General features: G+C 43.2%; 1 protein-coding gene and 1 non-coding gene across 2 annotated transcripts; both read left to right on the top strand.

Annotated features, from left to right (window-relative positions):
- Positions 1-253: 253 nt before the first annotated feature.
- On the top strand, positions 254-26024 carry ISY1 (ISY1 splicing factor homolog). Its single transcript, XM_047097455.1, has 11 exons — positions 254-510; positions 2601-2623; positions 3229-3280; positions 4735-4800; positions 5809-5851; positions 10936-11048; positions 16651-16768; positions 20580-20702; positions 21498-21619; positions 24861-24947; positions 25334-26024. The coding sequence occupies exons 1-11, from the start codon at positions 508-510 to the stop codon at positions 25439-25441; spliced, it is 858 nt and encodes a 285-aa protein (XP_046953411.1). The 5' UTR covers positions 254-507; the 3' UTR covers positions 25442-26024.
- On the top strand, positions 17949-18033 carry TRNAR-UCU (transfer RNA arginine (anticodon UCU)). Its single transcript has one exon. It is a non-coding gene; the product is annotated as a tRNA-Arg (tRNA).

The following is a 26024-nucleotide window of genomic DNA, read 5'->3' as shown; positions in this document are numbered from 1 at the left end:
GTTTGCTCTCACCAAAAGAAGTAAAAAGGGGGCCGGTGGGATGCGATCCAGAACGGCAACCATAACCCCAAGCAGCTTACAGTCAACCGCACCCGGTGCCCTCCGCTTCCGCAGTAGCAATAGTTAACGCAAGAAAATTTGCACTTGTTATCGCGAGAGCGAAACCAGCCTTCGGGAGCGGAGTCTAAGACACGTCAGTCTCACTACGCAGGCGCAATTTGCCAACGCCCCCAGTCTTCGTACGCGCGTGTCAGTGCGACGCCCGAACGCCTAAGGGAAGGCAGTCCTACAAGAGCGCTTTTGCGTTTCCTCTTCCTCCTCTAGTCGAGTCCCATTTTCGCTTCCGGCCCCCAACTTCCGGTCCATCCCGTTTGTCCTTCCGACAGAAAAATCGGTGGTGCGGTCAGCTAGGGTGTTTCAGTTCCCGCCGGGGTCAGCCTCGCCCGACTCAGTGAAGCTCCCGGGGCTGGGGCCGCGCGGCCCGAGGGCGGCGCCCTCACTGCCACCATGGTGAGTTGGGTGGGTGCGTGGTGGAGGGGGCGAGCGGGCGCGCAGTGAGGTCTCCCAGCCCCATTCGGTCGCTCGTGGTGGAGGGGTGCAGCCGGGCATCACTGCAGGCTTCAGGCTCCTTGTCTACCTGTAACTTGGGTTCTCTTCCTCCTCTCTTCAGCTGTCAGAATTTGGGGTGGGAAATGGGAACCTCGGAGAGCGGAGTTACCGTCTCCAGCACTGTTGTAATCTCGATGAAGCGCCTTATCTTATCGCCCGGGAAAACTAAGAGAGGTGCAAGGACCGGCAGCGAGTCACGGTGCCTGGCGTGGGCCCACTTGTTTGTCCCCAGGTCCCATACGGGGGATGAGCAGCGGGGGTGACAGTATGTTTCTGGGTTATTTGATTTATGTCTCCTCTCTTCCCCATCTCCCCCGCAAGATGTAAACTTCACGGGGGTCGGTCTTTTCAACATTGCTTTCTTAGTGTCTAATAGTGGCTTTCTTAGGGGTGTGACACGTTGTAGGTGTTCAGTAACGATTGAATGGATGGCGTAGTGTTACTGCCTGAGGGTATGATCTCTGTGGTCTGGAGTGGTTTGTTGGCTTCTCCATTGGTTCAGGAAGCACTCTCGACATGTCAGTGTGAGAATGCACCTAGCGCTGGTACAAAGAAGATGCTCATACATGTTAGTTACCATAATATTTTCATTAAGCGAAGCCCGCATAAGAAGCACAAGACACAGTAATGAGGTTATAGAAGATGTATTGCATGCTCTTGTAGATTAATGAGCCCAAGATCCCAAGAAGGGAAGAAACCTTCTTGGGTTGGAATCAGACCTTTCTGTGGGAGACTATATCCCAAATTACTGCTTCATACTGCCCTGCTCAGCCTTGAGGCTCGTCATTTCTGAACTCTAACAAACATAGGGAATCCTTCTGCCTATTCCCTAGCAGGGGAGAAGAATTCCTGGGCCTGGATATTTTTGGGTACAGGAGTTGTTGGGTATTTTATATCCCTGTCACCATCGCACATTCATATATGAGTGGGCTTACATTACCCTGGGTACGTGCCCGTATCACATTGATTCATTGTTTGGTGGGGAAGTTCCAACGAACACCTACCGCGGTGTTTTAAACATGCAGTAAACATTGAGAAACACTAAATTAAATATCTAGAATCTCTAGGATTTAGTAAAATAGGTAGGACACTGCCTCAGCCTTCAAGATGATGGCTTCCCCTGGGAGGGCTGCTTTGTTTTTATCCTTAGTTGGTAATGTGTTCACGTATCCGCCAAGCTTTTGCCGAGTTTGTTGCTGTGTCCATTGTAACGGAAGGCCAGGAAGGAGACTTACGTTGAACTTAACTTTTGCTGAGGCTCTAGAAGCTGCATACCTGATGTTTTTATGTGTTTATCTCTTAAGTCTTCATGACATCTCTAGGAGATAAGAGGTATGATCCCTGTTGTAAAGATGGGGAACCTGAGAGACTACTTCTCCGGGATGGTGAGTGGAAGAGTTGAGAGTAAAGTTCAAGTCCCTGACTTAGCGAGTACTCTTTCTACTTAAACTACAACCCAGAAAACATGTTCTGTGCTTGACAGTGTTTCAGGGACAGTGGACTTGACACTTGTGTGACAGTAGTTACATAAAACTCCTTTTGGAAAAGCCAGTCTTTTCTTCCTCAAGTTCTGCTGGCTGGAAACAGACAGTTGGGATGCTGAGTGGAAAGGACCATGGTAGTTACAAACCCACACAAAAGGTAGCAGCCCAGTTGGGAAGAAGGGGCCACAGACCAACTTTCTGGGATGGCGATGACACCGGTGATACATTTTGAAGGATGGATAAGAGTTAGTCAGATCCAAAGGGTGGGGAGGGACAGTGGAGGGGTGAAGATTTTAGGTGGAGGGAGCAGCGTGGGTAAAGTCACAGGATTTGGACGTCTTTTGATTTTTTTTCTTTTCTTTTTTTGGTTTTCTTTTCTTTTTTTCTTTTGGGATGCTAGTTCAAACATTATGCTTGTGACTGTCCTTTTGATACTTTTCTCTAAAAGTATGTGAAAAAAGGGTATTTTAAACATGGGCATTTTTCTCCCCTTCTGTCTCCTTTTAGGCCCGAAATGCAGAAAAGGCCATGTAAGTATCAATTCAGTTTTGTCTGTAAATTTTAAGGGACTTAATTATCACCATGGAGCTCTTTTTGTGTTTGGTTCTTTTCGTATTTTTCTTTCTCTACGTGTGTTAAAATAGTATGCCCATGTTCGATGTTTGTTTTCCCTACTAGTGTTTTCTGACAACTCCCCAGAACTTATACTGGATAAACATTAGTTTAGTTGGGGATGGTACAGGGGCTATGAGAGTGACAGCTAGGCACCCCATGATGCTAGTCTTTTAGCATCCGGATGTGTTGCTCACCAAGTGGTCTGATCAGGAGAGTTTCCCACGGTCTTTACACACAGTGTAAGTAAAATAGATATTTGGGTGTTCAGGAACACCCATGGCTTTTTAAGTTCCACTGTCGGGACATGGAAACCCATAACTTCTCTTTGGTGTCTTAATCTCTTGTGCATGCTCATGTATGCTCTCTTTTTATGAAGAATAATTATTATAATCTATTTATGAATAGTATTCATGAATGGCTAATGTTAAATACGGTCATGAGCAGATCTATGTCATCTAGGAACTTGAGTGATAAGAAGTCTGTGAGTGGTATCTAATGGATTCTTCTCTCTTTCTGATAGGACGGCCTTAGCAAGATTTCGCCAAGCTCAACTGGAAGAGGGAAAAGTGAAGGTTGGTGTAAATCTTCATGAATTGTAAATCGTTAAGAATAAATGTGGTAAAACTCTCTCCTGAGCAGACGAGACTTCCAATTTCTTGTCTATAGCCGCTGGCACTCTTAGGAGTCTATACATTTGAATTCTAGGTGTCTCTCTCTGTAGCTGGGGCAGTGTGATTGATGATCTAGCTGCTTCCATTTCCTCTGTATTACGATAATTGGCTTTCCATATTATCCCAGCTCTGTCTAATAGTGAATAATAGAAAACGGAAATGTACTATGGAGAGGAGCTCTAAGCTGATACCAGTAAATGATCTCAACTCATGGAGACTCAACCAGGTCAGGGATAATAGGCAGCATTCTTTCAATATTTTTGTTTTATTTTATAGAAATTAAACACACAGGGGCACCTGGGTGGCTCAGTCGGTTAAGTGTCCGACTTCGGCTCAGGTCATGATCTCACAGTCTGTGAGTTTGAGCCCCGCGTCGGGCTCTGCACTGACCGTTCGGAGCCTGGAGCCTGCTTCCGATTCTGTGTCTCCCCCTCTCTCTGCCCCTCCCCCACTCACGCTCTGTCTCTCTCCCTCTCTCAAAAATACATAAACGTTAAAAAAGATTAAAAAAAAAAAAGAAATTAAACACACATGCTCACACACACATGCATGTGTACACATACACGTTTATGTATGTTCTGAATATTGTAGATATTTCTTTTTTTTTAAGTTTCTTTATTTTGGGAGAGAGAGAGAGAGCAAGTAGGGGAGGGACAGAGAGAGAAGGAGAGAGAGAGAGAGAGAGAGAGAGAGAGAATCCCAAGCAGCCTCCACACCATTAGTGCAGAGCCTGATAGAGGGCTCGAAATCATGAACCATGAGATCATGACCTTAGCTGAACTGACTGAACCACCCAGGTGTCCGATAGACATTATTTCTTAAGATAATATGAATATTCCATGAAGTGAATATAACCTAGCTTACTTAGTCATCTCTCTATTATTGAACTTTTAAGTTGTTTCCAGTGGTTCACTGTACCAGATACAGTGCAATGTATGTATGTTTTTGCATGTATAGTTGTTTCCTTTTTTAAAAAAAGTTATTTATTTATTTTGAGAGAGGGACAGTGCATGCGCAAGTGGGGCAGGGGGAGAGGGAGACTCCCAAGCAGGCTCCACCCTGTTAGCACAGGGCCCATTGCAGGGCTCCGTCCCATGAACCGTGAGATCATGACCTGACCTGAAATCAAGAGTCAGATGCTCAATTAACTAAGCCACCCGGGCACCCCTTGTATAGTTGTTTCCAAGTAGAGACCGTAGTGTGAGATAATAAGGCTTGATGGAGATCATTTGGAACTGAAACTTCAAATGTGTTTAGACCACTAGACATTTAGTCTTCAGGGCTGAATCAGTTGTGAATGCTGCACAGAGCTTGTAACTAGTACAGTGGCAACATGTGTATTTTCTTCTTCATAGGAAAGAAGACCCTTCCTTGCCTCAGAATGTACTGAGCTGCCCAAAGCTGAGAAGTGGAGACGACAAGTATGTTCTGGGTGAATCTGGTCTTAGCAGAAGTAACAAGTCTCTGATTGTTTCTTTTTTTTATTGAAGTACAGTTGACACAGAGTGTTACATTAGTTTCAGGTATACAACATGGTGATCCCACAAGTGTAGCTACTATCTGTTACCATAAAGGCTATTATAATACCATTGACTATATTTCCTATGCTGAACTCCACTGCACCTCCCCCTCCCCCCCCCCCCCGACTTATCAATCCATAACTGGAAGCCTGTATCTCCCACTCCCCTTCACCCATTATTATGCCCATCCCCCACCTCCTTCCCCTTTGGCAGTCATCAGTTTCTTCTCTGTCTTCATGGGTCTGTTTCTGCTTTTTTGTTTGTTAATTGATTTGATTTGCTTTTTAGAGTCCACATGTAAGTGAAATCTGTCTGGCTCGTTTCACTTAGCATAAATAATACCCTCTAGGGCCATCCGTGTTGTTGAAAATGGCAAGATCTCATTCTTTTTTATGGCTGAGTAGTGTTCCGTTGTATGTGTATAACACATCTTTCTTATCCATTCAACTGTCCAAGGACACTTGGGTTGCTTACATATCTTGGGTATTGTAAATAATAATGCAGTTAACATGTATCTTTCAAATTCGTGTTTTCATTTTCTTTGGGTAAATACCCAGGAGTGGAATTATTGGATCATATAGTATTTCTATTTTTCATTTTTTTTGGAACCTCCATGTTTTCCATGGTGGCTGTACCAATTTACATTCCTACCTACACTGCACGAGGGTTCTCTTTTTTCTACATTCTCACCAACACTTATTTCTTGTCTTTTTAATTCTAGCCATTCTGACAGGTGTAAGGTGATACCTCATTGTGGTTTTGATTTGTATTCTGATTTTTTCTTATTTTCTCAGTGATTCTTTACCAGAATTCTAAGTATTTTTAATTACTAATCTTGAATTATATGTTTTCTGTGCTTTCAGACATAATCAAAAGTCATGAGAATATTACCTTTTCTTTTTTTCACAGATCATTGGAGAGATCTCTAAAAAAGTGGCTCAAATTCAGAATGGTAAGCTAATTTGTCTTTTATGGTGTTTTTTTTTTTTAAGTTATTTTAAGAGAGAGTGCATGCATGCACGAGAGGGGTAGGGGCAGAGAGAGAGGGAGAGAGAGAATCCCAAGCAGGCTCCATGCTGACATCATGGAGCTCGACCCCACAGAACCATGAGATCATGACCTAGGCCAAAGCCAAGAGTTGGACACTCAACCACTTGAGCCACCCAGGTACCCCTGCAGTGTTGATTCTCAAATCCACCATTAGACTCAGGGATTTCAACACTTCTCTTTCAATAATCAGTAGAACAAGTAGATAGAAGATCATTAAGGACATAGAAGAACTGAATAATAGTATGAGTCAATTTGACACTTCTAGAACATTCCACCTAACAAAAAAAACATTTTTTAAAAGTTTTATTATTTTTTATTTTATTTTATTTTTTTGAGAGAGAGAGAGAGCCATATGGGAGGAGCAGAGAGAGAGGGAGAGAGAATCCCAAGCAGGCTCCGCACTATCAGTCTGGAGACCAAAGCGGGGCTCAAACTTACCAACGGTGAGATCGTGGCCTGAGCCGAAATCAAGAGTCGGACGCTTAACCGACTAAGCCACCCAGGCATCCCAGAATGTTTTCTTTTTTTAAGAGCATCTAGAATATTCACGAAAATAGAACATGTTCTGGGTTATAAAACAAATGTTAGCAAATTTAAAATAATTGAAATCTTACAAAGTATGTTCTCTGATTATAACAGAATTAATGTAGAAATCCGTAACAGAAAGATACCTAGAAAATTCCTAAATATTTGGAAATCAAGCAGCATGTATCTAAGCAACCCATGTGTCTAAGAGCAAACTGCAAGGATATTCGAAAATATTTTGAAGTAAATGAAAATGAAAATATAATGTCAGAATTTAAGGGACAAAAACAATTTTGGGAGGGATGTTCTTTTTTTGTATTAAAATAATAGAAAATAAGAAAGGTCTCAAATCAATGATCTAAACTTCTATGCTAAGAAACTAGAAAAGAAGAGTAAACCAAACCCTAAGTAAGCAGAACGAAGAAAATAATAAAGGTAAGTGCAGATATCGATGAAACTGAAAATCGAAGATGAAGAGAGAAAAGAAGTCAAAAGCTGGTTCTTTTTTTTTTTTTTTAAGCCTCACCAAGGCTTTACTCTTTTATTTTTTATTAAAAAATTTTTTTTAATGTTTATTCTTTTTTTTTTTTTTTTTAATTTTTTTTTTCAACGTTTATTTATTTTTGGGACAGAGAGAGACAGAGCATGAACGGGGGAGGGACAGAGAGAGAGGGAGACACAGAATCGGAAACAGGCTCCAGGCTCCGAGCCATCAGCCCAGAGCCCGATGCGGGGCTCGAACTCACGGACCGCGAGATCGTGACCTGGCTGAAGTCGGACGCTTAACCGACTGCGCCACCCAGGCGCCCCTAATGTTTATTCTTAAGAGAGAGAGAGCACGTGAGCAGGGGAGGTACAGAGAGAGAGGGAGACACAGAATCCGAAGCAGGCTCCAGGCTCTGAGCCGTTAGCACAGAGCCAGTGTGGGGCTCGAACTCACTAACTGTGAGATCATGACCTAAGCCAGAGTCGTTAAACCCAACGCCCCTAAAACCTGGTTCTTTAAAAATATCAGTAAGTGATGCCTGGGTGAGTCAGTCTGTTAAGTGTCTGATTCTTGGTTTTGGCTCAGGTCCTGAGGTCACAGTTCATGAATTTGAGCCCCACATTGAACTATCAGTGCAGCAGAGCCTGCTTGGGACTCTCTCTCTCTGTCTCTCTCTCTCTGTCCCACCCCTCCCCTGCTCACTCTTTCTGTCTCTCAAAATAAACTTCAAAAAAAAAAGAAAATTAAATAAATAAAAAGGTCAATAAAATTAATAGACTTCTAGTCAGAGTGACCAAGAAAAAAAGAAGATACAAATTAGGAACATCTAGGGGTGTCTGGTTTGCTCAGTCAGTAGAGCACGTGACTCTTGAGCTCAGGGTCATGAGTTCGAGCCCCATGTTGGGTATAGAGATTACATAAATAAACAAGCCAACAGGGGCGCCTGGGTGGCTCAGTCGGTTAAGCGTCCAACTTCGGCTCAGGTCATGATCTCGCGGTCCGTGCGGTCCGTGAGTTCGAGCCCCGCGTCGGGCTCTGTGCTGACAGCTCAGAGCCTGGAGCCTGTTTCGGATTCTGTGTCTCCCTCTCTCTCTGACCCTCCCCCATTCATGCTCTGTCTCTCTCTGTCTCAAAAATAAATAAACGTTAAAAAAAAAATTAAAAAAAAAAAATAAACAAGCCAACAAACAAGCAAACTTAAAAAAATTACAAGCACGAGGAATGACACTGGGAATATTACTACAGACTCTCCAGACATTAGAAGGTTAATAAGGGAATGTTACAGACAATGTTATGTCTGTAATTCATCAACTCAGATGAAACCGACCAGTCCTTGAAAGACAGAAACTTAAAGAGAATTAGTTCTTACCCAGGGGCAGTTTTGTCCCGCCAGGGGACATTTGTCAGTATCTGGAGAAACTTTGATTTTTATAACTTGGGGTGCTACTGGCATCTAGTGGTTAAAGCCAGGGAAGCCACTAAGCATCTTACAGTGTATCCTACAAAGAATTATTTGACTTAAAATGTCAGTAGTGCCACTGTTTAGAAACATTGTTCAAGATGAAATTGAAACCTGAGCATTCCTATGTCTATTAAAGAAATCAAGAATTTTTTTTTTTAAGTAAACTCCATGCCCAGCATGGGGCTCAAACCCATGACCCCAAGATCAAGAGTTGCATGCTCTACTGACCGAGGCAGTCAGATGCCCCGTATCTGTTAAAGAAATTGAATTCATAGTTAAAGCCTTCCAGCAAAGAAAACTCCAGACCCAGATGGCTTCACAGGTAAGTTCTACCTAACATTTAAGGAAGAAAAAATACCAATTCAACACAGTTTCTTCCAGAAAATTGAAGGGGAAGGAACACTTCCTCCTTCATTTTAGAAGTTTGACTATTAGCATTACCATGATACTAAATCAGAAAAAGACATTACATGAATAGAAAAAAATTTCCAACTAATATTCCTCATGAGTGTAGAAATCTTCAATAGAATATTAGCAAACCAAATCCAGTAATTTATAAAAAGGATAATACATCACAACCAAGTGGGATTTATCCTTGGTGTACATGTCTGATTCAGTATTCAGAAATGAATATAATTCACTGTATCATCATTCTTTTTTTTTTTTTTTAATGTTTATTTATTTTTGAGACAGAGAGAGACAGAGCATGAACAGGGGAGGGTCAGAGAGAGGGAGACACAGAATCTGAAACAGGCTCCAGGCTCTGAGCTGTCAGCACAGTGCCCGACGCGGGGCTTGAACTCACGGACCGCGAGATCATGACCTGAGCTGAAGTCGGCTGCTTAACCGACTGAGCCACCCAGGCGCCCCCACTGTATCATCATTCTAAAGTAGAGAAGCCTCTCTAGATGATCTTTAGTAGAGATCATCTCAGTAGATAACGGGAAAAATTTTTGGCAAAATTTAACATCCACTCATGGTAAAAACTCTCTGCTAACTGGGAATAAGAGGGAATTTTTTTCACCCAGATAAAACACTTCTCCCAAAAAACCTATAGCCAGCATCGTACTTAATGGCAAAAGGTTGAATGCTTTCCTCCTAAGAGCAAGGACGAGGCAGAAATTCTTACCGCTTGTATTCAAGGTCGTACTGGAATTCCTAGTCTGTGCAGTAAAGCAAGGAAAGGAAATAAAAGGCACACAGATTGGAAAGGAAGAAATACAATTCTCTTCTCAAACTATGTCATTTTCCGTGTAGAAGATCCCAAGAAATCTTATGGGAAGCTTTCTAAAGTGAGTAAGTGAGGTTAGCAAGGTTACAGAGTAGAAAGAAGGACAATACACAAAAATCAATTTTATTGTTATAAACCAGCACTGAAAAATTGGTAATAGAACATTTGCAAAAAGGGCTATTTACAAAAGCACCAAAACAGAAGAGATACTTAGGCATACATCTAACAAAATGTATGTGTGGTCTGTTTGCTTAAAACTAAAACATCGATGAAGGAAATCAAAGAAGACCCAAGTAAGTGGAGAGGTACACGGCATTCGTGGATGGCAAGACCCAAACCTAGTAATGATGTCAGTTCTTGGTCTTTTCAAATAGTACCACAATCAAAATCCCAATGGGATTTTTTTTTTTTTAAATAGGTTGCCAGATTTTTTCTACATTTTAAATGGAAAATCAAAGGAACTAGGATAGCCAAAATAATTTTGAAAAAGAACAAGATTGTAGCATTCATACCACCTAACTTTAAGATTTTATATAAAGCTACTGTATTCCAGATATTGGGGTGGGTAGTGGTGAAAGATAGACCAATGGAAGAGAGTAAGAAATAGAGCCACACATGTGGTCAGTTGACTTTTGACAGTGGTGGAAAACCATTCAGTGGAGAAGGGGGAGGGAGGTTACTCCCTTGCAACAGCCACGTGATACTTTGTTTCAACATATCAAGGTTCATTAGCCATTTCCCTTCCTTTGCGGTGGGATGCCCCAGCTGCTCTTGGCGTGGGAGACAACACCTCTGCAAACTCTCTTGTGCATATTCCTTTAAATGAGTCCCTTAGGCTTCATTCTCAGAGTATAGTCTTTGCCAAAAGATGTTCCCATATAACAAAACATTGCTTTCCTGAAAGGGTGAAACCAACACAGAATTCTCCCAGTCCAGGTGCTTATGTCAGCCTCCTGCATATTTGCTGGCGTTGGATGCCAGGTGCCCCCACCACCAAAGTATTTTAATAGTTGTATAAATGGAACAGTAGGATTGCTTCAGTTTATATTTCTTCAGTTGCTAATGATGATGAAGGTTTTCCTCAAGAATTTTTTTCCCCTGTGCTGGTGGGGACTCGGTTCATAATCCTTGCCATTTCCTTTATTTGGGTGTGATGGTTTTTCTTATAAATTTAAATGAGTGTTTTTGTCCCGCATACCTTCCTAGGTATTGACATTTATTTTTAGGGTTTAACATTGAGTGCTATTTTGAAGAAACAATGTTAATGTTTTTGTTTTCCAGCTGGTTTAGGTGAATTCCGAATTCGGGACCTGAATGATGAAATTAACAAACTGCTAAGAGAGAAAGGACACTGGGAAGTCCGGATAAAGGAGCTGGGTGGTCCTGATTATGGAGTAAGTAAGCCACTGTGCCAGTGGATCTTGGGGGTAAGCGTTTTGGCAGGCTGGGTAACTTTGCATCCGCTGCAGCTCCCAGCCCATGCTGGCCACGGAGTAGGTACTTGAGGAATGAAAGAAGCTTTGAAGAATGCCTGTTAAATGTGGACAGGAAACATGGGAAAGGTAGGGAGGGTAATTTTTTTTTTTTTTTTTACCTTTTTAATGTTTATTTTTTTTTAATTTTTTTATTTTTATTAAAAAAAATTTTTTTAATGTTTATTTTTGAGACCGAGAGAGACACAGCATGAGCAGGGAAGGGGCAGAGAGAGAGAGGGAGACACAGAATGTGAAGCAGGCTCCAGGCTCCACACAGCCAGCACAGAGCCTGACATGGGGCTTGAACTCACAAACTGTGAGATCATGACCTGGGCCGAAGTCAGACGCTTAACTGACTGAGCCACCCAGGCGCCCCATGGTAGGATAATTCTTAAACACCCCATAGCACAGCCATCAGAGCAGATAGGGCCCCTCAGTTTACTGTCCAGATGTTCTTTTTTTTTTTTTTTTTTTTTTTAATTTTTTTTTTTTAACGTTTATTTATTTTTGAGACAGAGAGAGACAGAGCATGAACGGGGGAGGGTCAGAGAGAGGGAGACACAGAATCAGAAACAGGCTCCGGGCTCTGAGCTGTCAGCACAGGGGCCCGATGCGGGGCTCGAACTCACGGACAGCGAGATCGTGACCTGAGCCGAAGTCGGCGCTCAACCGACTGAGCCACCCAGGCGCCCCTTTTTTTCTTTTTTTTTTTTTTTAATTTTTTTTTTTTTTTTTTGTCCAGATGTTCTTGAGTAAACCACTTAATCTCTCTGGGCCTCTTGTTTGTTCGTTTATTTATTTATTTTTAAATGTTTATTAATTTTTGAGAGAGAGTGCGAGTAGGGGAGGGGCAGAGAGAAAGGGAGACAGAGTTTCTGAAGCAGGCTCTGCTCTGACAGCAGAGAGCACAATGTGGGGCTCAAACTCACAAAACGTGAGATTGTGACCTGAGCCGAAGTCTTAGGCTCAACCAATGGAGCCAGCCAGGCGCCCCTGGCCTCTTGTTTAAAATGGCCATGGTCCTGGAGCACCTGGCTGGCTCAGTCAGAGGAACATGCCGCTCTTGATCTTGGGGTTGTGAGTTTGAGCCCCACGTTGGGTGTAGAGATTATTTAAAAGAATAAAAATATTTTAAAAATGTGTATTATTTATTTTGAGAGAGAGAGAGAGAGAGAGTGGGGGAGGGGCAGAGAGAGAAGGATGGAGAGAATCCTAAGCAGGCTCTGCGCTGTCAGTGCGGAGCCTGACATGGGGCTTGATCTCACATACTGTGAGATCATGACCTGAGCTGAAATCAAGAGTCAGATGATTAACCAACTGAGCCACCCACGTTCCCCCAATCTCACTCTTTTTATGGCTGAGTGTTCCATTATACACACACACACACACCCCACATCTTTCTTTTTTTTTTTTAATTTTTCTTACTAACATTATTTTTTGAGAGTCAGAGAGAGACAGAGCACAAGCAGGGGAGGTGCACAGAGAGGGAGACACAGAATCGGAAGCAGGCTCCAGGCTCTGAGCTGTCAGCACAGAGCCCGACATGGGGCTCAAACCCACGAAATGTGAGATCATGACCCCAGCTGAGGTTGGTCGCTTAACCGACTGAGCCACCCAGGTGCCCCACACACTACATCTTCTTTATCCATTCATCAATCCATGAACAGTTGAGTTGCTTCCATATCTTGGTTATTGTGAATAATGCTACAGTATTAGGAGTGCATTTTATCTTTTAGAATCAGTGTTTTTCATTTTTCTTTAGGCAAATACCCAGTAGTGGAATTATTGGATCATATGGTAATTCTGTTTTTAATTTTGAGGAACCTCCATACTGTTTTCCACAGTGGCTGTACCAGTTTGCATTCCCACCAACAGTGCGTGAGGTTCCTTTTATTCCACATCCTTGCCATGCCAACACTTGTTGTTTCTTGTGTTTTTGATACTAAGCCATTCTGACAGGATATCTCGTAGTTTTGATTTGCATTTTCCTAATGATGAGTGATGTAGAGCATCTTTTCAGTGTGTCTGTTGGCCATCTTTGCCTTTGGAAAAATGTTCATGTCATCTGCCCATTTTTTAATTGGATTATTTGTTTCTTGGTATTGAGTTGTAGAAGTTCTTTTATATTTTGGATATTAATCTCTTATTGGATATATCCTTTGCAGATATATTCTCCTAATTAATAGGTTGTCTTTTTGTTTTATTGATTATTTCCTTTGTTCTGTAGAAGCTATTTATTTTGATGTAGTCACAATAGTTTATTTTTGCTTTTGTTTCCCTTGCCTTAGGAGACATATCTAGAAAAGTGTTGGTATGGCCGATGTCAGAGAATTTAGTGCCTGTGCTCTCTTCTAGTATATTTATGGTTTCAAGTGTCACGTTTAGGTCTTTAATCCATTTGGAGTTTCTTTTTGGGTATGGTGTTAGAAAGTAGTCCAGTTTCATTCTTCTGCATGTAGCTCTCCAGTTTCCCCAGCACTGTTTTTGAGGAGACTGTCTTCCCATTGCATATTCTTGCTTCCTTTGTCGTGCATTAATTGGCCATATAATCCTAGGTTTATTTCTGGGCTCTGTGTTGTGTTCCGTTGACCTGTGTGTCTGTGTTTGTGTCACTGCCATACTATTTGGATTATTACAGTTTTGTAGTATATCTTGAAATCTGGAATTCAGCTTTGTTTTTCTTTCTCAAGATTGCTTTGGCTGTTTGGGGTCTTTGTTGTTCTATACAAGTTTTAGCATTATGTGTTCTAGTTTTTTGGAAAGTGCTGCTGGTATTTTGATAGGGATTGCATTAAATCTGCAGATTGCATTAGGTAATATGGACATCTTAACAATATTAAGTCTCCCAGTACATGAGCATGGAAGAGCTTTCCATTTCATTTGTCATCTTCAATTTTTTTCGTCAGTGTTTTACAGTTTTCAGAGTACAGGTCTTTCACCTTCTTGGTCAAGTTTATTTTATAAATTTTTGGTGCAATTCACATTAATCTTTCAATATTTTTCTTTCTTGAATTTTTTTTTTAATGCTTAACAGTTTTATTTCCATTCTCTATGTGTAAAAGTAATACATTTAAAATTTTAGTTTCACTAGATGAGACGAGTTCTGCAGATTAATGGTGGTGAGGGTTATATAATATTATGAATGTATTTAGTATCACTGAACTGTCCACCAAAAATGGTTAAGATGGGTGGTGCCTGGGTGGCTCAGTTGGTTGAGTACCTGACTCTGGATTTTGGCTTGGGTCATGATCTCATGGTTTGTGGGTTCGAGCCCTGAGTCGGGCTCTTCGCTGGTACTGCAGAACTGCTTCGAATTCTGTCTCCCTTTCTCTGCTCCTCCCCCACTTGTGCACGCACGCTGCACACTCTCTCTCTCTCCCTCTCTCAAAATAAGCAAATAAACTTTAAAAAAAAGGTTAAGATGCTGGGGCGCCTGGGTGGCTCAGTCAGTTAAGCAAGCATCCGACTTAGGCTCAGATCATGATCTCGCAGGTTGTGAGTTCAAGCCCTGTGTCGGGCTCTGTGCTGAGAGCTCAGAGCCTGGAGCCTGCTTTAGATTCTGTGTCTCCCTCTGTCTCTGCCCCACCCCCACTCATGCTGTCTGTCTCTCTCTCTCTGTCTCATAAATAAATAAACTTAAAAAAAAAAAAGGGTTAAGATGGTAAATTTTGTTATGTGTATTTTGCCGCATTAAAAAAGAAAAGTAGTACATTTATCAAGTTCAGAAAAGTACAAAGAAGCAGGATAGCATTCAGTCAGGATGGCATTACCTGGATGAAACTACTTGAATAGTTCCTTCTGTTGTTTTTCTGTGAGTGCCACGATTGAGATCACACTCACTGTATATACAACTTTGGTTGTAGGATTTGTTTCTTTCCAAAATAGTAACATTGTCTGTGTAGATACTACAGAGTTTTATGCAAAAAAAAAAAAAAAAAAAGAAAAAAAAAAAGGAAGAAAATATAAAATAAAAAATCATAAAAATTGTAAAATATTAAAAAATTTGTTATATTCTATGAATGATACAGAATGTTATATAGTTTTCTACTACACAAAAATAACTACTACTGACATTTTCTATTTAACCTTTCTAGCATTTTTTTCTATGTATATATATGTTTATTTTTACGGAAATTGTTTCTTATTGTAACTATATGCTTTGTTCACTTAACAGTGTTTCAGGAGCATACTTTCATTTCAATAGTCATTTATATCATCATTTTATTTTTATTTTTATTTCTTTCTATGCCCAATGTGGAGCTTGAACTCATGACCCTGAGATGAAGAGCCACATGCTCTGTTGACTGAACCAGCCAGATGCCCCTCATCATTTTAAAAAGCATTTTTGAGGGGTGCCTGGGTGGCTCATTCGGTTTAGTGTCCAACTCCTGTACTTGGCTCAGGTCATGATCTCGCGATTTGTGTTTCAAGCCCCGCGTTGGGATTCTCTGTCTTACCTTCTCTGCCCCTTTCCCACTCGCTCTCTCTCTCTCTCTCTCTCTCTCTCAAAAACAAACAAACATTAAAAAAAAAAAGCAAATTTTTGAGAAAGTTGCAAAATTAGTACAGAGAATTCTTATATACCCTTCATACACATTTACCAGATTTTGGCTTTTTTCCTGTGTTTACTTTGTCATTTTCTGTGTGTACCTTAACACATTATGCTTCTTTTTCCCTTAATACTTAGTATCTCTTGTGTATATTTTCTCTCTTTCTTATTTTTGTTATTTTCTTATTAGAGAGAGAGAATGCGAACGGGGGAGAGGGGCAGAGGGTGAGAGAGAGAGAGAGAGAGAGAGAGAGAGAGAGAGAGAATCTCAAGCAGGATCCGTGCTCCATGCAGAGCCCATCATGGGGCTTTATCCCATGACCCTGCAATCATGACTTGAGCTGAAATCAAGAGTTGAGCGCTCAACTGACTGAGCCACCGAGGCGCCCCTGTGTGTATTTTCCAAGAGGAAGAATGTTCTCTTACGTAACCGTGGTAGAATTATCAAGTGTAAGACACTTTGGTACAGTCATTTTATGTAAAGTACTTGACTGTTTCATAGATTTTCCCAACAATATCCTTTTATAGTCCTATAGACCTGGCGCAGGGTCACCATACTACATGTAGTTGTTGACATCATCATTTTTAATGGGTAGAATTCCGTCTTCAGCATGTATTTCATTTGTCTTCTACTGCTCGTCATTTAGGTTGTTTGCAATTGTGTTTTGAGCTTTTGTCACTTACCTCATGTTATAAGTGTTTTCCCAAGGCAGTATAGGAGTTTCATAAGAATCATTATCTTTAAGTTATAGAGTATATTCCGTCCATGACAATGCTATAATTTACATAAATCATCCTCTTAGTGTTAGGTATTTAGGTTGATTTTAATTTACAAAAAAAAGTGCCCAAATGTTTTTCCGTGTACATCAGTATTTTCCCACAATTATTGTTATTATCTTAAAATATATTTGCAAACATGGAAATAGTGGGTTAAAGGATCAGATTCATTTTCTCTTTTTCCTTCCCAATAAGAAAGTTGGACCTAAAATGCTGGATCATGAAGGGAAAGAAGTCCCCGGAAATCGAGGTTACAAGTACTTTGGAGCAGCCAAAGATTTGCCTGGTGTTAGAGAGCTATTTGAAAAAGAACGTAAGTGACTGCTAATGTTTGTGAAGGTCTTAGCCTCTAATTGTTGGTAGTCATCCTAACAGATCTGTATGCTAGGTGCTCCTCCTGCATTGTTTCAGGAGTCAGTAATTCAGTGTCAGAATTACTGTTCCCCCATTTTAAATGAGAAACTTTAAATACCAGGAGTTGAAGTCACAGGCCCAAGGCACGCAGTCGGGGTTGGGAGGCGAATCCAGAATTGACTGGCGCCAAATTCTCACATGCCAGTCTCTCAGTCTGAATGACATGTTTCCGGTTTGAGGTTTCCTCGAACTATCAGGGCAGGCTCTGATGTTCATTGAAATGGGCTCATGTTTCAGTTACTTGTTAGCTGAAAAAACCCTAGCCGAAGAACAAGTAAAAGCTTGGACCGAACCCCAGTAGGTATAAACGGAGTAATAGGGAACTGCTCTGTGCGAATTCAGGGCTGGTCCCCTCACCTGTCCTGCCTTTTCCCTCCGTGGCCGTGGGGAGCTTCAGCCAAACCTTGGCCTTCCAAAATGCAATTGGAAACCACTAGCCTGGAGTGTTTGTGGATTTTAATTTTGCCTTTTAAGAGTGTAGTCTAGGGGCGCCTGGGTGGCGCAGTTGGTTAAGTGTCCGACTTCAGCCAGGTCACGATCTCGCAGTCCGTGAGTTCGAGCCCCGCGTCAGGCTCTGGGCTGATGGCTCAGAGCCTGGAGCCTGTTTCTGATTCTGTGTCTCCCTCTCTCTCTGCCCCTCCCCCCGTTCATGCTCTGTCTCTCTCTGTCTCAAAAATAAATAAACGTTAAAAAAAAAAATTAAAAAAAAAAAAAAGAAAGTAGTCTAAATATTATAGAAAAAAATGTGAATAGCAGAGAAGAATGACAGCAATATTCTCACCACTGTTGGTGTTCTTGTCTATTTCCTTCCAGTCAGTTTTTCTTTTAAAAATATAATTCTAGGGGCGCCTGGTGGCCCAGTCGGTTTGAACGTCCGACTTCGGCTCAGGTCATGATCTCACGGTTGGTGGGTTAGAGCCCTGTGTCAGGCTCTGTGCTGACAGCCTAGAACCAGCCTCAGATTCTGTGTCTCCCTCTCGCTCTGCTCCTCCCCCAACTCATGCTCTGTTTCTCTCTGTCTCAAAAATAAATAAACATAAAAAAAAGATTTAGAAAAAAATGTATATAACTCTAGGGGCGCCTGGGTGGCTCAGTCGGTTAAGCATCTGACTTCTGCTCAGGTCATGATCTCATGGTTTGTGGGTTCGAGCCCCACGTTGGGCTCTATGCTGACAGCTCAGAGCCTGGAGCCTGCTTCAGATTCTGTGTCTCCCTAATCTCTCTGCCCCTCCCCCACTTGTGCTCTGTCTCTTTCTCTCAAAAATAAGTAAATGTTAAAAATATATTTATAATTCTATCTGTATTCAGCCCTGCTTTTTTTTTTTTTTTTTAAGTTTGTTTATTTATTTTGAGAGACAGAGAACCAGCAGGGGAAGGGCAGAGAGAGGAGGGTGCAGAGGTTCCAAAGCAGGCTCTGCGCTAACAGTAGAGAGCCCAATGCGGGGCTCGAACCCACAGACCATGAGATTATGACTTGAGCCGAAATCAGACACTTAACCGACTGAGCCATCCAAGTGCCCCAAGCCCTGCTTAATTTTAAATTAATTATGCCCAAACTGGTTTTGCGTGCGTTATTAACACCACTTAAAATTAATTCAAGGGGTACCTGGCTGGCTCAGTTGGTGGAGCATGTAACTCTTGATCTTCGAACTCCATATTGGGTGTAGAGATTACTTAAATATAAAATTGTAAAAAAAAAAAAAAAAATCTTAAAAAAATTTTAAAAAATAATTCAAAGTGTAAGTATCATGCTGTTCATTGTGAAAATAATATAGTTTTATTACAGAGAAGTGGTAAAATACAGAAAATCAGAAAAACAACTGCCCATATTTTCCCATCTGTAGATGACAATTGTTGACCTATTGGGACATATTTCCATCTAGTTTTTAAAGGGAAATGACAACCCAACAGATTGGTCAAAGAATCAAAGCTGATAATTTAAAAAGAAAAAATTCATATGTTGGGGGGGGCACCTATATCGAGGTCAATATTTTTAGAAAAATAATTTTTCTAAATTTATTATTTATTCCAGTTGTAGATTTTTTTTTTAAATGAGAAGGTATGTAAGTCAGTCTTCATGAGTATATTCAAAAGCACTCTCCCCTGGGTACCCCCCCCCCTTCCCCGTGCCCCTGGATAACTGGTAATCGTTATTATCTGTTTGTTACGTTCCCTTCCAGGCCTTTTTTAATGCACTTATGTGCTTATTTCATAAGCTGAATTTCATCAGTGTGAGTGACACCTGGCTTAACCCCAATTCAGTTTAGGCAGCAGAGTGAATTTATTGGCTCGCATAACTGAGAAGCCCACTGTGGTTTGCTTTCAGGAATGGCTGATTCCAGGCCACATTTCCTCCATGTTGCAGTTTTGACTTCCACTGCGTGAACTTTTTCTCTGTTTAGTTCTCTGCTTGTGGCAGCGAGTGGTTTATCACCAACTTACATTTTGTCCTCTTCAGCAAGAGATTTTTTTTTCTCCCAAGCAGTTTAAGCAAAACCCCCAGAATTGAATCTGGTTGGCTTTGACCAGACCATAGTTCTACCCTTAAACCACTCCCTTTGACTGGGAGGAACGCAGCGTTCTGAGCCCGAGGGGTTTTAGCCCTGAACCCGGTCCTGGGTGAAGCCAGCATGGTCACGGGTCAGGGACCAAGAGTAGTGGAGCAGTGAATAGTGAGATCGTGACCTGAGCCAAAATCAGAGGTCAGGACTGAACCACCCAGGCATCATGCTAAATGAAATTTTTATACATGTGAGCTTTTTCTGCTGAAATGATCAGCTTTTACTCTTTCACCTATCTGTTGGGTTGCCATTTCCCTTTTGATTTTTTTTTTAAGATTTCTTAATTTTAAGTAATCTCTACACCTAGTATGGGGTTTAGACTCACGACCCTGAGATCAAGAGTTGCATACTCTACTGACTGAGCCAGCCAGATGCCCTCCTTTTGATTTTTAAGAATTACTTAGGTATCCTGAATAGTAACCCTTAGTCTGAAAAAAAAATTTTTTTTTAATTTTTTTTAATGTTTGTTTATTTCTGAGACAGAGAGAGACAGAGCATGAACAGGGGAGGGGCAGAGAGAGGGAGACACAGAATCCGAAACAGGCTCCAGGCACTGAGCTGTCAGCACAGAGCCTGACGCAGGGCTCGAACTCACAAACCATGAGATCATGACCTGAGATGAAGTCGGTCGCTCAACCAACTGAGCCACCCAGGTGCCCCTGAAAATATTTTCTTTAGGACTTTCTTTTGTTTTTTTATAGTTTCTTTTGTCTTATCTATATACTTACATTTTCCTATCCTGTTTTTTTCATTTAACATGACATTTCCTATATTATCAAAGCATCTTGTGCAAGAGTAGTACAGGGGCCATCAGATACCCCATTTTACACACATCCTACAGCTTACATAGAGCCTTAGGTTATTCCAGGCTTTCACGACCCTGTGAATAATGTATATCTCTGTCCATTAGGCTTTGCCAGCTTTTGTTTTTGTGTTTTTAATCAGTATAAATTTTTTCTAAATAGACTAATTGGGTTAAAGTTTTAAAAAGGGTTGTACCACTTAATGTAAATCTCTGGCTAGTACAGAGAGGTGCCTACATCATGGTATTTTCTTGAGCACGCACACTCCATGGCCACATAACATTGTCCAGGATGAAGGCTTGGGTGTGACTGTGGTGGGTTATTTAGCTGGTGCTGTTTCTTTCAGCTCTTCCCCCTCCAAGAAAGACACGCGCTGAGCTCATGAAAGCAATCGATTTTGAATACTACGGTTACCTTGATGAAGATGATGGTGTCATCGTGCCTTTGGAACAGGAATATGAAAAGAAATGTAGGTCTCCGAGCATTTCGTTTCGTTATAGATGGCATCTGGTTTCTGTTCTGTCCTTTGAAAATGTCCTTTACACCAGAAGTGGGTTGGTTTTATTGCTGATGGTCTTCTGAGGAAATGGTCTGCTCGGTATCTATGATGCAGTCAGGGCTGTGTTGGGCCAGAAGCAGCAGGTTGGGGAAGCCCAAGAGTGACATCTGACCTGCCCCCTATCCACCCAGAATGCATCGTCTAGATTCCTTCCCACATTGGTTTTCTTGAAATCGGGAAGTGGTGCCCATTTAAGTAGCTTTCAGATATGCTTTAAGCACAGCTAATAGGTTATCAGTATAGAGCAAGGTGGGTGTCTCTTTCTGAGTGCTTCTTCCATGCCAAGCCTTGTGCTAAGCATTTTATGGACATTGTCCTGAAGCCTCATGACAGCCCTATGAGGAAGAAGTTAGTGCTGAGACCCCTGGTGTGTCAGCTAGGGCTTTGGGTGCAGGTGGTCAGGAGTCTGAGCCCTTTTCCGGCATGTTGTACCACTGTGTCTCCTCTTTCATGTAGGCATGTCAGGAAGTCACTTAGGTCGTTGAACTGGGGATGATCTGAGGTTGTCCCCTGCCAGGCTGCCTTGTTGTGACTGGGAGCTAGAGCTGTGGTGTGACTAGACTACCTCTCACACTCCACTCCTGCCTGCCAGGGCAGAATGGAGGGTTCCCCTCTTCCGAGGGGACATGTGGGCCTCACCCTGCATTGCACATAAAGCTGATTTCGAGGCCTGACTAAGCAGCACCTGCTCTCCTGTTTCTCCAGTCAGGGCCGGATTGGTGGAAAAGTGGAAAGCTGAGAGAGAGGCCCGGCTGGCAAGAGGAGAAAAGGAGGAGGAGGAGGAAGAGGAGGAAGAGATCAACATCTATGCTGTCACCGAGGAAGAGGTACTGTGGGCAGTGGGGGGCCCCGGTGCTCACTGCCTCTGCTCTGAGCCACGAAGGCTGGGCCTTGGGAGAATGGGTGGGATGGTAGGAAGCCTCGGCCCATTGGCGAGGGGTCGGGGCCAAAGCCCAGCCCTGAGAATTCAGCTTCCTCAGCTGGAAGATGGATGTGAGGATCACCACTCAGCATCCCAGGGAGGGTTCTAGAAGGGAATGGCTGTTAGAGCACTTGGTAAACTGTACTTTATACCCAGCATTACTTACCTGCTTTGTAGAGATAGGCCCTTCTGAATACACTGCTGTCGGACTTATAAACACATTTGATGCCATGAATTCTAGCCCGTGTCCCCATCGTTTCTTTTTATTTATTTATTCACTTCTTTATTATTACCACGTTTTCAGGTTTAATTATGTATCTATTGTATTAGTTGCTTATACATTACAAGGTACCACAGATTGGGCGGCTTAAACACCAGAAATGGATGTTTCTAGCCTCAGAGTTCTAGAGGCTAGAAGTCTAATATCAAGGTGTCAGCAGGGTAGGCCTCATCATTTATTTTTATTTTTTTATGTTTTTATTAAAAGTTTTTTTTGAAATGTTTGTTTATTTTTGAGAGAGAGCACGCGGGCCGGGGAGGGGCAGAGAGAGGGACAGAGGATCTGAAGCAGGCTCTTTGCTGACAGCAGAGAACCCGATGCAGGGTCGAACTCATGAACCGTGAAATCACGACCTGAGCTGAAGTTGGACGCTGACTGAGCCACCCAGGGGCTCCTCATCATTTCCTTTTAAGTGGCAGTGCCAAAAGGTCTTGTTTAGTCTTAACAACCCCATTTTAGAGATAGAAACCAGCCCAGAGCAGAGAGGGCCTTATTCAGAGGGTGGTGGTTGAGGGTGGAGCTATGATCCTGCCTCTCAGGCAGAGCCTGCTAGCTCTGGACTCTTCTGAAGAGCCTGCCATGCAGCCCTTGCTCCCTGGACACATCGAGAAGGGATGAAATGGATTCCATGGACTGAGAAGGGGAGGGGAATTACCCGTGTGTGGGCGATAGGTCAGGTCCCGGGTGAGGAACTTGCCGCGACATCGGTGGCAAGGAAGCAGGCTTGGAGAAGTTTAGTGACTTGGTCATTATCACACAGGGTACGGCGGACCTGAGGTTAGGTTCATATGCAGGTCTGGCTGCTCAGCAGTGGGGACAGTGAAACATTTGAAGCGCTAGGAAGGTCTTCTTCAGCTGCAAATAATTCATTTGCTCTTTCAGCGGGTGTTTGTTTAATTAGCGGCTACTGTGAACCAGGCCTGTGCCAGGGGCACAGCAGGAGACAAGCTCTGCTTGTAGCTTAGAGTCAGTGGGGAGACAGTCCGGTGAGTAGAGACAGTGGGAACCAGTGGCTGTGACAGCGGTCTGCGATAGTGATGTGGTGCGGGGAGAGCCCATGAAGGCTCTTCCTGGGAGCTGACCCTTCAGCCGAGGTCTGGAAGATCAGGACAAGTTAATAACCAAGGGAGAGGCAGTGAGGGAAGAGTGTTCCAGCAGCGGGGGAAACACATGTACTGAAAGACACCGTGGGAGTGTGAGGGACAGAGGACGGGCCGGTGTGGCTGGAGCACAGTAAGGGGCTGCTGGGGTGGGGGCAAGGCAGAACAGGCTGGCGCCCCTGCTCCACGGTGAGGAGGGTTTGCCTTCATCCAAAGAGCAATGGAGAGCCACCAAAGGTGGGTTTTTTCCTTGTAGTTTTGAAATAATTTACAGGAAGTTGTAAAGGTGGTACAGAAGGTCCTGTGTATCCTTCACCCAGTTTGCCCCAACGGTTACATCTTCCAGAGTTACAGGACGGTGTCAACACTAGGAAACAGAGATGGCGTAATGAATGTATAGCGTTGTGTGTCTTTTATCACACGTGTGGATTTGTACAACCACCATTTCAGTCAAGATACAGAGCCGTTCCCTTCGCGTGTTGCACCCTGACAGTCAGGCCTCCTTCCTTCCCCCATCCCGTGGCCAACTCCAGTCGGTTCCCTGTCTCTATAATTCTGTTCTCTTGAGGATGTTTCACAAGTGGAATCGTACCGTATGCCACCTTTGAGGATGGTCTTTATACTCAACACAGTGCCCTTGAGCTCCATCCGAGGTGTTGAATCCAAGAGTTCATTCCTCTGTATTGCTAGGTAGTAGTCAGCGGGTGTGGGCAGAGGCTGGTGCAGGGTGTCTGGCACCGACACTGGCAAACAGTGGACCCCACCACCTCACGGGAGCCCTCTCTCCTCAGATTTCCAAGGCCACATTATTTCCTGAAGTTATTGGCAATCTCTTTTGACTCGTGGGCAGACCCTGAATTGATCTTTTTTCTATATTTGGTACATTTCCCATATTGGGTACATTTGGTAATTAAATTTTTTAAATTTTAATTAAAGAAATAGATAACATTCACAAGGTTCAAAAACCAAAGAATGTGTAAAGACCAACAAAGATTCCCTAGTTCTCTGGGTGCAAAGATGCACCCGGTTCTCACGGCTGTCACTAGATTCTCTTCTAATTCTCTTTCCTCATTCAAAAGGTAGCATCATTTGCACAGTGTTTTGTGGCTTTTTTAAATAGTTAGTGGGTGTCTCCATGTCTTTCTATGTGAGCACTGAACTTCCCCATTCCTTTTGTTTTTTTCCTTTTATTTTTTTTTAATTTTTATTTGTTTATTTTAATGTTTTATATATTTTTGAGACAGAGAGAGACAGAGCATGAGCAGGGGAGGGGCAGAGAGAGAGCGAGACACAGACTCCGAAGCAGGCTCCAGGCTCTGAGCTGTCAGCACAGAGCCCGACACGGGGCTCAAATTCACAAGCTGAGATCATGACCTGAGCCGAAGTCGGACGCTCCACCAACAGAGCCACCCAGGCACACCTGGCATTTATTTTTTAAGTTTATTTTGTGAGTGAGATTTTATTTATTTAGTTAGTTAGTTACTTATTTATTATCTCGCATACACAAGAGAGACCAGGGGAGGAGCAGAGAGAGAGAATCCCAAGCAGGTTCCATTGCTGTCAGCAAGGAGCTCGAGTGAGGCTAGATCCTACAAACAGAGATAATTACCTGAGCCAAAATCAGGTTGGATGCTTAACTGACCAAGCCACCCATGCACCCTATTTTTTCCTCTTAAATAGCTGCCGAATTGTGTGTTTTGTAGCGGTTCCAACATGTGTGTAACGGGCTCCGGCTCACTGCCTTTTGGTTGTTCTCTGTTTTGTAGTCTGATGAGGAAGGCAGCCAGGAGAAAGGAGGTGAAGACGGGCAGCAGAAGTTCATCGCCCATGTCCCAGTGCCATCACAGCAAGAGGTAGGACAGAGGCTGAGAGCTGCTCCCCTTGCAGGTGGGGCTTCCCCAGTGCCAGGGGACTCGGGGAAAAGGAGCCTGCACAGAGTGTGTTCGTGGGTTTTCTTCGCCCTTCCTATCCGTTAGGGCAGCTCTGACTCCGACCACTTGGCACTGGTCGCTATGCTTCCGGTAGGTAAGGTGCAGCATGCAGCGGGGGGCTGGGTCCCGTCCGCTTTAGGGGATACTGACAAACAGGGTTGTTCCTCCGCTTCCAGTGGGAGCTGGCTCTGGGGTTTGGCTCCTCGATGGCCTCTGTCTGGGGATCGCCCTCCTGGCTGAGCTCCAGCAGGGCACGGAGGGCCTTGTGGAGGAGTCCAGCATGAGCCTTTCACTCTCGCTGTCCACAGATCGAGGAGGCCCTTGTGCGAAGGAAGAAGATGGAACTCCTCCAGAAGTACGCCAGTGAGACCCTGCAGGCCCAGAGTGAAGAGGCCAAAAGACTTCTGGGGTATTAGGTCTGAGCCGGGACCTGTGCAGGGTCTGGAAATCTGTCAGGGGACCATCATCCCCCGCTGGCCCTTGCCACAGGGCTCTGCTGTCCTGGGACTGCAGATGGGCAGGCTGGCGCTGTGAGTCCTGGGGCTCCTTCTCCCACCTTCTCTTACCCTGGCCCCTGTCCCTCCCTGGCAGGCTGTGGGCTTCAGCTGTCACTTTTGTACACATGTTTTGCTATTGTAGGAACTCACTTATTTTTATCTTGAGTGTGTAAAACAGGCTGCTAGCTGGGTGCTTGCGTTTTATTTAGCTTTCTCCTGTCACTCGCGGTGGGGAGGTCAATTTATGACTACCGTTAAAAAGATATACTGCTACCTCCTCTTGAAAAATGAGACTGTGTCAACTCAGCCCACAGTCCCATGTGTCAGCCACCAGCTAGAGCTGTTCCTTTTGGGTCGGCTACCGCTCGCAGTTCTCTGTGGCCTGCCCAGCCTGCCTCATTCCCTCCTGCCCAGGTGGCAGGACTTTCAGTTTGGTACTTCCGTTTTATGACAGGTTCTGAAGAGAGCTATTTTTATTAAAGATTTTTATATGGAAGGGCAA

Source organism: Lynx rufus, unplaced genomic scaffold (genome assembly GCF_022079265.1).
Source record: "Lynx rufus isolate CCGP_SWC_20201006 ecotype Redwood Valley unplaced genomic scaffold, mLynRuf1.p SCAF_4, whole genome shotgun sequence".
NCBI lineage: Eukaryota > Metazoa > Chordata > Mammalia > Carnivora > Felidae > Lynx > Lynx rufus.
The sequence above is the reverse complement of the archived record's forward strand: the minus strand, read 5'-3'. Positions and strand labels throughout refer to the sequence as shown.